Source organism: Sinocyclocheilus rhinocerous, unplaced genomic scaffold (assembly GCF_001515625.1).
Source record: "Sinocyclocheilus rhinocerous isolate Xijiao unplaced genomic scaffold, SAMN03320098_v1.1 scaffold382, whole genome shotgun sequence".
Lineage (NCBI taxonomy): Eukaryota > Metazoa > Chordata > Actinopteri > Cypriniformes > Cyprinidae > Sinocyclocheilus > Sinocyclocheilus rhinocerous.
In genome coordinates, this window is record NW_015642829.1 from 1,207,364 (window position 1) to 1,221,220 (window position 13,857).

Here is a 13,857-nt window from a genome sequence, read left to right on the forward strand (position 1 = left end):
AAGTTTTATAAAATGATACACTTCACATTTCAGCCTTTAAACCATTTTTAATAAAATGGATGAGTCATAAGTATTAATTAATATATTATTAATTTAAACAATTATTTTAAATAAATTATTATATTAATTAAATAACCGATATAAATACATTTTACTGTTTAGATTTTTATAATGCATTATCTTCTTATCGATCCACCAGTTCACATTTACAGCTCTGCGTGTTTGCAGGGTAAAAATATGGGTCGATTTTCACATTGGTCTGAACAAAAGCAACCCCAATACTGTGTTCCTGCAATACTGGAGGCTGCAGTTTCAGCATTTCTACTATAGGACCCTATTCCAACAAAGGAGACCTGATTCAAACATCAAACAAACAGATGCAAAGACTAGATCCATGGAAACTATTCATTTTTTTATCTTTCCATCTTATTTTTAATGCAAGAGCTGGCGTGAACCTGAGTGTGTGAGGCGATGTCAGCAATCTCCATTTAGCCTTAGCTGTGAAAAACAGTTCATTGTGCTGCTGGATGTTGTGACAACTTGTGAACTAGTATTTGTATTCAAATTATTTAAAATGTATTTATGTACTAATAAACACACTATTTTGTACTGCATACATACAAAAAATTTTTAATAAAAAAACAAAAAAAAACGATAGGGTCTTAGAAATGCGGTCCTGAAACTGCAGCTTTCCACTGTATTGCAGGAAAACTGGCTTATTGAAAGTGCACATTCATTCTCTGCCAGCAGGAGGCGCTTACGGAACGGCAGAAATAGAACTGTTTCCCCGGTAACAGCAGAACACAAAGCAGCACAGCACCTGACTCTAAAATGCGCAGCGCTCATATTTATTCAATGAAATCATAGCCTTTTGAAGTTTAATCTCACATTAAGCCATATCGCAATTCTGGTCTTTATGTCCCCAAATTTAAGACCTCCTGAAATCATAATTAAGACTTTCTTGTACAATTTAAGACTTTTTAAGGCCTTAAATTTGATACAACTAAATTTAAGACTTTTTAAGGACCCGCGGAAACCCTGAGTATGACATGCTAAGGAAGAACAAAATCCTTTGTCAGTTTGTGAAAAAGCCATTTATAATAGTGTCTTTACAACAGAGGTTTGTGAGGCAAGATGAAAAAGCTGAATTATGAAGTTTCTTATGTATAAAAATTTGAGATGCAAGCTTGCAAATATTAATGTTGGACTACTGTTCTAAACAGATAAACAAGTATGAACTTGTTGAACTACATTTCCTTACATCTATCATGTAAAAATTGACAATTTTAATGGCTTAAATGGCCATGACAGTTTAAAGACTTTAAAGGGATCATATGATGCTGCTAAAAAGAACATTATTTGGTGTCGTGCAGCCCTACCAGATAGTGACGTAGGTATGTGGGGGCGTTAGAACGAGCCGTTTTAGGTAGGCGTGGCTGACTCTTAACTTTTATAAAGAATCTCTTTGGATTTGAGACTTTAGTCTTTGCAACTTTACAGATCTTCTTTATGCACCAAGAGCTTGTAACACTCCAAAGAGAAAGGAAAAATTGAAATCGCATCATATGACCCCTTTAAAGACTTTTTTTTTTTAAATTAAGAAGCGCAACCATTTTTTCAACATTGATAATAATAAATGTTTCTTGAGTGCCAAATCAGTATATTAGAATTATTTCTGAAGGATCGTGTGACACTAAAGACTGGAGTAAAGGCTGCTAAAAATTCAGCTTTGCCATCACAGGGTTGAGTTATATTTTAACATATCTTGGAATAGAAAACGGTTATTTTAAATTGTAGCAATACACAAAATTACTGTTTTTACTGTATTTTTGATCAAATAAATGCAGCCTTGTTGAGCATAAGAGACGTCCGTTAAAAAAAAAAAAATTCTAGAGCCACTTTCTATTTGCTTGGTTTTGTACTGGTGATAACTAACAAAGACATTTTTGCATTAGTCAGATGTAAAATAAGAACATGTTAGATACCTTTAGGAATCTGATCCATTTGGTCTTCGAATGTGACAGAACTTCTTCTTTTATTGGCAGCTGAGTGGGAGGGCTCTGAGTTGTAGCTGTCCAACAGCATGACGTCTGTAGCTAGAGGGTAAATCACAGCAGGCATCTTTCAATCAAATATCAGTTTTAACATTGCTCAACACCACCCACCCACACCAGTCTGGAGACTGTGGGAGTGCCACTAAGCAGTGCCGTCTGTCTGTTATGCGATACTCATGGGCTCTGGGTTTCCTCAAATGGCACACCCTGATAACAACAGTCTGCAAGCCAATACACCACCTCTGCGGACTGCTAAGAGCTGTGGGGGTTGATTCGGTTTGGTTGTACTCAAAGAGGTAAGGATGCAGCAATATTAAAATCATGGTCTATACTGATAAACAATTATATTAAAATTCTATTTAAATTTATTGATGTAAATCAAAACACTAAAAACTAAAATCAGTCATTTTAAACACGACAAGTGAATTTAGTCATCACAACATTATAATGTACAGTATGAAGCATGGATATTTATATTGAGGTTTGCTACAAATTACATTTAACAGTTAATAAATTATTAGGGTTTTTAGAGAATAACTTAGGTAAGCATTAGATGGCAAATTTAAATGTAAAAATAGAGGAAACAAGCATGCGCAATTAAATATCCAATAACAGCTAATAATGATAAATAAATCTCCAATATCATCCTATATGGTACTTGTATATTATTGTGCATCCCTGCAAAAAAAAGATATATATATATATATATTATTACAAGACCAAAAATTCCTTTAAAGGCATAGTTCACTCAAAAATTATAAATTGCCTCCATTTACTCAACTTCACCCAAATTCATTTTAATATTTTTCAAGGAAAAGTAAAAAGGAGATTTTTATTTAGATAAAACGTTTGTGCGGCTCTCTTCTATACAACAAAACTTAAAAGGCACAGATGATGTTGAGACCCCCCCCCCCAAAAAAGAACCGTTAATGTATCATAGTACTTTTTTACCGCTCATTCATTATACGAGTCTTCTAAAGCCATTTGATTTTGTGTGAGGAACAGACTTAAGTTATTGAAATTGTTATTCACTGAAGGCCTTCCAGTTTGTTGCAGCTCTCAAATATGATTCAGTTTCCATATATTCAAACTGGTGCAAGGTCAGTAATGTCAAACTGTATTTGTTGTATGACTTATAGCTGAATGCAACACATCAGTTTATGCAGAAGTGAGAATGAGATTTAAGAACTACAATGAAAGAGAAGATTTTCAGTGAATAACGACATGAATTTCGGCCTGTTCCTCACACAAAATGTATCTAGTCCCAATCAATTGTCCCAATTTACTTTGATTGTATGAGAAAGAGCACCCAGGACATTCTGCTAAAATACTTCCTTTTTGTTCCACAGAAGAAAGTAAGGCATCAGATTTGGAACAATGATGACAGAACATTCATTTTAGGATGAATTATTCCTTTAAATTATTTTTGACCAATGTGTAATAAACAGCAGAAGGTCTACCTGAGTCCTGGGTGTAGCTGAAGCCAGTGTCTCCAGTGCTGCTGCCACGGCCCAGGAGCTGCCCACCGCCCACTAACATGGCCGTCAAGTGAGGAGACATTCCCAAATCTGTTAAACAAAAAAGACTCTCAGACTTCTCATCCAAACATTAGGTTATGAAGAATCCCAGGATGCAAATAACAGCAGCAGTAGACTTACCCGTTATCCGGTTAGAGATGCTGAAGAGACGAGAGGTCCGGTGCCGTATAACAAAAGACTCTCTGTAGTAGCGGTCACCAAAGCACATGCCCAACAACTCCTTACGTACTGTCTTGTTCCACAGCCCATAAATAAGCGGATGACACACGGCACTGGTGAAGGACAGCCAGGAGACCAGCGTCTCCATCTGTGAAGAAACACTGTCTTTACCCCACAGTGCTTCAGTGCTGATAACTACCACATATGGACCCCAAGTGGTCAGAAACGTCCCCAGCACCACCAGAATGGTGACGAAGGCCTTGCATTGGCTCCCAGAGTACACCAGGCTCTTGCGGCTTCCACTAGAAGATGTGGAAGTATTAGAGTTCTTGCGGCCGTTCTTCTGAGAACTGGACTCCTCCTGAGCCACCACCACACTACCACAGTAAACCTTCCGAGCTTTGATGCGGGCCACACGAAAGATAACGCCATAGCAGACCAGCATGGCTGCCAGTGGCAGAAGGCAGCACCACGTAACCCAGAAGGCAGTATAGCTGATCTCCTTGTGCCAAGCCACTGTGCAGGTCCACTTGAAGCGGTCAAACTCGAACGCGGACCAACTGAAAAGCGGCGGCAGGCATCCGACCAGGGAGTGGAGCCACGCGTAAACAATGGCGAGCACAGCTCGGTTTCCCGTGATTTTCATGGGGTAGATCATGGGATATAAAACAGCATAGTACCTAGAATGAGACAGACATTGATATAAAACGGATACACTTCAATCATTCCCTCATGAGAGACACATGACTAGCTAATGGAAAGACAAGGGGGTCTTTCTTTAAGACTTTCAAGCTGCCAGAAATAAAGTAGAGTGTGGCTTCTAGGTTTGTGTATTGATACAGCTGAGTAGGTTTGATATTTTTCAGTGTGCATCTTGTTCATAAAAACAGTGGATTTTTTTAAGCAAGACTGGACTGAAATATCATGGTGAACTACAGGCTTAAAGAAATACAGTATGACCATTGAATACAGCAGTCAAAAATAAAAATTTACAAGAATTGTTTTTGAATTAAAAACATGGTCATTCAAAGTCATTGTATGTATGAATTGCATTTTAATGTATTTTTAAAGAAATTCATAGATACAAAAAGTTAGTGCCATGTGATTGACTCACAAGTAAATATACTTGAATTGACAAATGTACAATATACAATCACATGTTGTATTATAACATCTCTAATTCAAGTTAATTTCTGAATTGAATTTCTGTGTTTGATTTTTTAAGTAGTGTGGCATAATCATTTATTATTATTTCTTGAGAGAAAAAAAAACATTAATATTTAATGTAAAGTTTGTCCACCAACTCAGACTCATATGGTCCAACCAAAATGCTGAAAAAACAAAACAAAACAGGAAATTATATCACAGAGTGGACCCCTGCAATCCCTTATGACCTTGTCAAGGTCAATTAATCTTTTAAAATATCTAATAATTTTAACATTGTCACATTTTTTTGGACATGGCAAGGTTAGTTCAGGCTGTAAAATGTCATGTGGTGTGACTTTCTTAAAATAAACTATACTTATTAATTACTATATTATGAATGAATGATTTGTGATATTTGTAAAAAAAAAAATTTTTATTACATTTTACTTGATGGTTACACCACGCCATTTTTTAGAGTCATTAAATTTAACTTTTTCTTTATCATGAACACTCCTATTGACCCTTTTATACAAGGATTCCTCAAACTGTAGGATATGATAACATAAGGACTGACCTGTCAATGGCAATGGCTCCAAGTGTAAGCATGCTGGATGAGCTGACGAGTAAATGGAGCAGTGCTGTGAAGTTACACCACACCACTCCAAACATCCAATCCCGACGCACCGAGCTGGCCGCAACGAAGGGCAGCGTTAGGACAGACAGCAGCAAATTGGACAAAGTCAGGCTGAAGACAAACTTGTTACTGGGTGTCAGTAAGTAGGGCTTCTTATATAGCGTCACCACAATGACCAGATTACACAGACACGCCAATATGGCTATGATGATGATAGAGACAGACTCCAGGACCACGAGCCCGTCGTCGTCCAGGCCGTTAGTGGAGTTGGCCACCACTGTCCCATTCTTAGAGCTGTTCATTATGGGAGGCTGCTGGGTACCCAAGTCTGGACAGACATGTTGACAAACTACAAGATATGAGAGAAAAAGCATCTGATCAAAGCTGTCTGGAACTTCTGAATGCTAAAAGATGAAGAAATTATCTGGTGTGGTGTTCAAGGGTGTCCTGTAAAGCATTAAAAAACAAGCTGATTTTGTTTGTACAATACACTGTACAAATCTGGATTATGCACATTCTTACAATACGCTGTTTGTTAAGAACTGGGCTGTGCTGTGAAAAACTCTAGTCTGAAGAGACTGTTCTACCAATTTAGAATCACATGACGTAAATTAAACATGTTTCACAGCTATGCACACAAAATATGCAAGCTTTACATCAGGTTGGCAGGGTTACCGTAGACAATATTAAGTTTACAATAATGAGATTTAAGATCATTATATAAAATCTGAAGAAAAAAAAACTGTTGACGACAACAATAACAAACAAATAAATAAAAATCAGAACAAATATTTGGACACTTAAGCCACACTTGTAGATATATCACTGCATTACATAACAAATACATATGAATACATAAGAAAAAATAGATATAAGAAATAAAAAAATATAAGCACATACTTCAGGAAAAACATATCACACAAGGAAAAACTTAGTGCAGCGCAGTTAAAATCTAATGCAATGAATTTCATATAGTTCATGTGCAGCTTAAGTATCCAAATGCGTTTGGGGCCACTGCATGTGGATCATCTGTCATATGCCTCTTCAATAAATCGTTCACCGTGATGCACGTCCAATGAACAACTACAGCACAGCAATGTGATCAGCCAACGGAGAGAGCGAAGCGCACACTGATTCTTTCTCTATTTTTCCAACAACAGCGGCATTTTGCATTGCACAAAAAATGTGTTTCCGACCCTTTAGATTCAAAATGCATAGTTTATCCTAATTAAATGATAGATGCATGGATAACGTACCCAGACTAGGCGATATCCCGCTGTAGCCGAGCACTGGTAACTTTCTCCGGCTGGCTGGCTTGCTGGCTTTGTTAGTCTGCGGCCACAAACTTTAATCCAAAAACTTTCTCATCTCCTGCAAGATGCTGGGTTTTCTCACGCTTTCGAGGAACAAAAAACGCTTTACGGAGACGCATGCTCGAAGTTTCACCGCAGTTACAAAGTATTAAATGATTCAGGGATGTTCATTTGTTGCGGCCGCTGCGGTCGGCAGTGAATAAAGAGGCGTTGCTGACGTCACAATGGCACTACGTCACAATCCTCGTCTTGAAAACTTCCCTCCATCTCTCAACTGCAGACAGTCCAGAGGGTCTCACTCTCACCGACTAGCCTACATAGTCTGCTCTGCAATTTTCTCATGAAGAATAATATCTATAAAGACTGCAAAAATCGTTTGGTAAGTTTTTTGTGTCTGTGTTCCACCAAAAATATCTACACGTTAAAACTAACAGTGAGATTTAGCTATACTTAAAACAACAAAAATCTATCTATCTATCTATCTATCTATCTATCTATCTTAGTACTTGTAAAGCACGTATTAATGCCTTATTCTGCATGACCATGTTTTAGACCCCGTAATCTAACCCATACCTAAATTTAAGAACTATACTATTAATAAGCAGCAAATTAGTAGTTTATTGAGGGAGAACTCTTAATTAATGCTGACACAGAGCGAGCAGACAGTAATTCAACACTAGGTGGGGTAAGCATGCTGTGAACTGTAGGAACACATTTAAAACTTTCTGCGTCCATCCTCATATTTTCGGATATATTGGATTAAATTATTTAGATACAGATTAAAAAAATTATATTATATTAAATTATATTATATTATAAAATATAGATTAAAAAATATGTGTTGTCATATCAGTGAAAGCACAGTGTTTATTCGAAATCACAACCAAGCAGCTCAACTCTCATCATTGTTCTGTAAATTGCAGACAGTTTATTGAAGCTTGAGGTTGATTTGAAGTGTAGCAAATACCTTTAAAGGTTTCATTTATGAGGTATATCTTAGCTACCTTGGCTTTCCATGCATTGATGGTCCCATGTTTATTTAAGCGTGCATACCAAGGATGCCACTGTCCAGGGTACCAACTGAAGGCCAAAGAACTGGCAGTGATTTGAGCATCTTTAATGAGGCCACTTTCCATTCCCAATGGCACAGAGCAACCTGCCAGCACAACGAAGAGGTTTAATACAATGGAGCTGAACTTTATTGGGTCTTATAAGACAATATGAGAAAACAAAATTTGTTACATTTTTGTCCATACCGTCAAGCTCACAACCGTAGTACTCCAAACAGACAGTTGGGTAGTTGTAAGAATGTAAAGGATGCAGACTCACATATCGTGCAATCAGAGGTGGGAAAAATATATTCTCCTTTCTGTCATAAGCTTCGCTGTTTCCTTCAAAAGTCTGTGGGGCATTGAAAAACACATTTTTCTTGCAGATCTTATGGGCTGTTCAGTTAGAACACATTTTGATTTTGTTAAAAGTTAGAGGTAGCAGAATGAAAAAATACTGTTGGTCTTGAGGTGTGTTTAAATGATTAATTTGACACAGTGCCTTATAAATGCGGCTCAAAGGCCAAAGACTGTCCAGTGTTTCTCAACCTTTCCGACTATAAGGCCCCTCAAAGTCCACACCAGTCTTCAAATGCCCCCTAGCCCTAGTTTTTTATTCAAAACTTATTTTAATCAATGGGTACTTCTAGTTTCTGTAAATAAAACTAAAATAATAATAATAAAAATTAAAATAATAACATTTTAGAATCCCAGAATTTTAGTAGGTGAATGTTTTACATGACTCTTATGGGCATTTGTGATTTACTGAATAAGGATTAAGGATACAGATTTTTGAAAATATTTTTTACTTGCCATTTGTACCCCAAAAACATTTTTAGAGGCATAAATAATATAATGTACTGTATATTCATTACCTGAATTTACATTACTTTTTACAAGGTATTGAACTACATTACATTATATAGGAAATCAAGATTTTACAAGACTGTGGGAACCCTGGTTCCTCAGAGGATTCCATTGTCCTTAAAAACAGAGTTAAATGTGTTAATAATGTGACCCCAACTATGCTACATAAAAAGCTATGCTTTCAAATCCTACCTCTAGAGTCAGATGCTGTAATGTGTTCATCTTTCACAGTTCCAGAGATGAGGCCAAGAGGATGATCACAGACTGCAAAATAGACCAGGTAAGATTTTAAGACCTGACAGAATCAGTTGTTTTCCTGTAATAAGATCGATCAGCATGATAAATTACTGTATGTGATACCGTTATCTAACACAAGGAATAACGTCTGCATTCCCCTCTGCTGTGAGAGTCCAACTTCAGACTCCAGCTGCCAGAGACCAGGCTTTGAAGGCAACATTTCCAGTGTGGCAAATCCACCTAAATGATGGGATCTGAGTGTGAATGGCCTTTCTAGATCATCTAGGTAAGTAGGTATCTTATAACACCACTACACACCTGATAAAAGTGGGTAAATACCCTGACGGTGGTCCTTTAACTCCTTATTTATGAACGTTTGACCATGGAAATGGACACTGTGGTCTTTAGGACAGCCCATGTTGATCAGATACCACTTCGCTAGCTGATTTGTGTACATCCGTAGTCCTTTGAGACTGTAGATAATACCATTGATAGCTGACAAAACAAATGTAACAAATACAAATTTATTAAGTTTATATAATTCAATATTTTTAATGGTCTCAATACTTGCTCCAATTTATTTAGATTTAATCCAATGATAATGACATATAATGAAAATAATTAAATTATTTAGAAAATTTGGATCCATGACTGCTCTTTTGTTTTTCCTTTCAATCCTCTTTCGATTCTCCTCGTAGTACCAGCTCTTATTCTCATCAAACGTCATAAAAAGCAGGATGAACTCTCTTCTGTCCAGAGGCTTTTTATCCAGTGTACCCTTCCTGCACACCAGAAGCGGTCCAATCAGCCCAGAGTTTATATCTCTCTCCTATGCAAGAAAGTAAGTCAATTGTAAGTGAAAATTAATAACAGTTATTTGACACTCATTTGTATTTAAATGAACTTACAGTACATTTGTAACATGGACAGCCCTTGTGGAGCAGTCTTAAGTTAAGTGGAATATGAAGGAACATTCATGCTTACAGGATTCACTGCAGAGTAGTAGGTCCATGTTCGACAGTCAGATTCATTATTTTGAGGTCCAGATTTCGAATTTATAGTCCACGTGTAAATAAAGGTGCTGTTGGGTTGTACGGCATCATCCTGTTTGTACCAGTACGGTGATTGATCAGCATAACTCAGGCCTTCCATTTGCTTTAAGTACTTTACTCCATTTGCATGCAAAGAGTACGGGCGGCTGGCAAGGTTCCTGAAAAATACCTAGCACGAAAAACAGGAATGTAATTGTTTGTGGGGTTTTTTTTTCATATGATTTGATTCTAATTTTCATTTGTGCACAAGTATGTTCACATGTTCAGTGGTGTACCATAACAGTCTGATCAACTTCAGCTTTAATGACCGGACCCAGAATTCCCAGGCGTTCATCCATTTCCCCTCTGATGTCTCGGATAGTAAAGGTGCTGTCAAGGTACTTTCTGAACACCGCTTTTTTGAAAGCTGTAGGCCTCTCGTTTTGAGATGATTTATCAAGCCTCCTTTGCAAACATAAAACAGTGATTTCACAAATGAGTTACACTGAGTTATTCATATATTCATGCTTTTTGTTTCTAGAAATGCTAATTTTTTATTATTTGAAATACATGATGCCAACAGTACCTCTGCCCATAACCAGCACAATCCCATTCTTCCTCTTCAACTGAGATGAAATAAGTTCAGGTATCCTTGTCTCCAGCAAGTTTTAAGAAATGCTGATATGTTATATTAAGCACTGGGCTTTGAACATTTGCTTGTTTGCTATAAGGGTCTTTGTACTCTACATATTCATATTCAAAATCTTCACCCTGCTCTTGTTTTGGAACATATAACTCATAATCATTGAAATCACATCTTGGCACTCCTATGATGATGGATTTCCCCATCAGGTCGTCCTCGCTAGACACAGGCCTGGTTCCCCTTGGGATCAACACAGAAGCTCCTAAAACTCTTGGAGGAATACCTCTTGGAGAAAAATCAGAATGTGGCTGTGGCCTATACTCTTTCCTTTTCTTCGTCTTCATGCCATATGCCTTTCTCGGCTTTACCCTCTTGTGAACTACTTTTTTTTCCTTTTCAATCTTTGGCTTTTTTGATTTTGCTTCAGATTTGTCTGTGATGTATTTGTTCATGTGATCTGGGATTTCCATATGAACCAGTTCATGTTTGCCTTCATAACCCTAGTGCTCTTCTTTTGGATCGAGATGAGATGTGAGTATGGCCTCGCTGTGATTGTTCTTCAGATAGATGACTACTACCTCTTCACTTTCGCTTTCTGAGTTGTTCTTCATGGATGAAACATTATTGAAAGGGCTAAGAGAAAAGGACGTGTTCTCTGTACTGTCTGAAGAAAAGAGCTCTGATTCTCAAAATTTCACTGGGAGATTTCATTGTAACATTAGTGGATGATGTTCTTTTCTCTGTTATTTCAGATTCAAGGCCGAGACTGAAATCAGACAAAGTTGCATTCGAAGATTCAGACTCATTGCTTTGCAAAGTGCTGTTTCTCAAAGGCGAAGACAAACTGAGATTAAAAATGCTCTTAGTTTCAGAATTTATCTGTGAAAACATCTCACTGGTGAATCATGATGCACATACCCATCCATGTTTTCAGGCATATTTGGAGAATAATCCCAGATATCTTCTGCTGCTATATAGTAAGTCCACTCTTGGCTTTCTTGTTTCTGTTGGATGGTAAGCCATCTATTTGGTGCTGTGTACTCATCACACGTCTTGATATTTAGATATCCATGCAAACCAGCTGCAAATATGACATCAACATCACTTTTATAGAGTACAAACTGTCAGCATTAATAGTGTTTCTACAAAGCTATGAATAAAGCCTATATAGGTTGATGGTTTAAATGAATAATTCATGACATTTTGTGGTTTCCCTGGCAGGTCTTACCTTCCAAGTGCCTGCTAATGTGAGAGGAAATAAGCCAACGGCCGGGGTGGACACCAGTCATACTGGCACTAGTGGCAGTTCCACTAATGATGCCAACAGATGAGGTTTTGTGTCCATCATGCAGAAGGACTTGCCCATTGAAGTGTACAGAGAAGAGCTCTGGCTCAGAGCTCATTCACAGCAGGTGCCAGCTGACTTTGGAGTGGGCACAGATGTCCAGATCTTGAGGACGACAAGGAGGAGTTTTACACGTAAGTAGATTTGCAGAAATTATATGTTATGTGTGAAAAATATCAAACCAACCTGGTACAGAGCCATTTGTGTAGCCATTTATAGTGTATTTCACATTGTGTGCCCGTTCAGGGCCCCCAGTGCTGTACCAGCTCTTGTTCTCATAAAACACTCCAAACAACAGCACAGCCTCCTGGTGGAAATGAATCTGATTTCTGGAGCTGTCTAGGGTGCCTGTGGGACAGGACACATTAACTGTCTAGACAAACAGAGCTGTTTATAATTGCGTAATTTGTGGGAAAACGGTAGGTTATTGGGTAAGCTGGGGAAAGAAGTCCCCCGTAAGGAAAGTGTGCATTTTCTACTTACATTTCAAATAAGTTCAGCATGTACATTGTAATGATGCATCATTCAGTGTATTATATTATTAAGGTAAATAAATGAACACATTTGCTCGTTTTTTGATTGAATAATAGAAAAATCATAGTCTAAATTCCGTTATAGGTCTGCAAGGATTAACAGACAATGAAATGAGAATCGTGACTTTGAGTTGACAAACAAAGCAAAACCTGTGGTTTTAAGCCAAAATAAAAGCTCTATGGTTTAACATTTGAAAGCAAAGAAATCAATATATTATATATGAAATTAAGAAATTATGTTGTTTGGTAAAATAAACTTATTATTATTAGATATTTAATTTTTTTACATTTTAGAGTACAATAGTGTTATTATTACTATATTATTACACGGCTCTGTGGAATACTTGATTCTGATTGGTCAGTCTCGACATTCCGAGGTATGTTATCCCTCGATAACAACCGGTAAAAGTTGATAACACAGGCTCATGATCCGGGAAACTGAAGTCGGCGCTGTACTCTTGCTAGGAATTGTTTTTTCTTGGTGGAAGCTTTGCGTTTGTTTAGCTAATAAAATATTAAAACTCGTCATCCTGGACTCGCTCTCTCGTTTCATACAAACGCAGCTGCTGCCATTTTGCTACTATTGTTTTGTACGCTGTAATGGATTATAAGATAACTAACAAACTGGTAAGATTTTAAAACATTTTCGTCTTAAATCTTTTATTGCCTTAATTATTTATGTGGTGAAATGTTGTGTAATAAGTGGTTTGACTGCACCGTTTCCCTTAAATGGGTCATAAGATGTTGCTAAAAAGATTATTTGGTGTATTTGGTGTAATGAAATGTGTTTATGCGGTTTAAGGTTAAAAAAACACATTATTTTCCACATACTGTACATTATTGTTTCTCCTCTATGCCCCGCCTTTCTGAAACGCGTCGATTTTAGTGAGCTAGAGTTAGCGGAGGCCGGTTTGAGTGAGCGGCGCGGATTCGACAAAGGAGCGTCCGGAGGGCTTGCAGCAACCACATGTGACGACCCCGGGCTGGACTCCGCTTCGTCCATGGTGAAAGCCGATCCGGCGATCCACAGCGCGAAGTTGATGTATTTCCTCAGCGACCAGCACGGATCAGCTCTAGGCATGACGAAGCGGATATCGTCCTCTTTTGGAAGACCAAACAAAGTAGTTTCGCTTTCACAACGAAACACACAGCACCTTCACGACATGGCGGCGGCGGCAACAATACTACAGCAAGAATCAAAGTTACGCCTTCTTTCTTTGCGTGAACATCTGGGCGGCGTTATGCAAATCTTCCCACATAGTGAAGTAGATATGTGGGGGCGTGTTAGAACAAGCCGTTTTAGGTAGG

At 37.7% G+C, this 13,857-nt stretch overlaps 1 protein-coding gene and 1 pseudogene across 4 annotated transcripts in view; both read right to left on the minus strand.

Annotated features, from left to right (window-relative positions):
• Nucleotides 1-9,202, minus strand: part of LOC107756778 (G-protein coupled receptor 161-like) — a 17,630-nt gene extending 8,428 nt beyond the window's left edge. For all 4 annotated transcript variants that reach the window (XR_001641864.1, XR_001641863.1, XM_016574031.1 and 1 more), the window contains exons 1-8: nt 9,121-9,202; nt 8,953-9,024; nt 8,101-8,245; nt 7,812-8,000; nt 5,472-5,880; nt 3,713-4,431; nt 3,515-3,622; nt 1,986-2,096 (exon numbers count right to left, since the gene is read on the minus strand). Coding sequence is in view for 2 of the 4 variants with exons in the window: in XM_016574031.1 (XP_016429517.1) it covers nt 1,986-2,096; nt 3,515-3,622; nt 3,713-4,431; nt 5,472-5,880; nt 7,812-8,000; nt 8,101-8,245; nt 8,953-8,982 (1,711 nt within the window). In the remaining 2 variants the exon portion in view is untranslated. The remainder of the gene's footprint in view (nt 1-1,985; nt 2,097-3,514; nt 3,623-3,712; nt 4,432-5,471; nt 5,881-7,811; nt 8,001-8,100; nt 8,246-8,952; nt 9,025-9,120) is intronic.
• Nucleotides 9,203-9,401: 199 nt separating this feature from the next.
• Nucleotides 9,402-13,857, minus strand: part of LOC107756726 (coagulation factor V-like) — a 9,803-nt pseudogene continuing 5,347 nt past the window's right edge.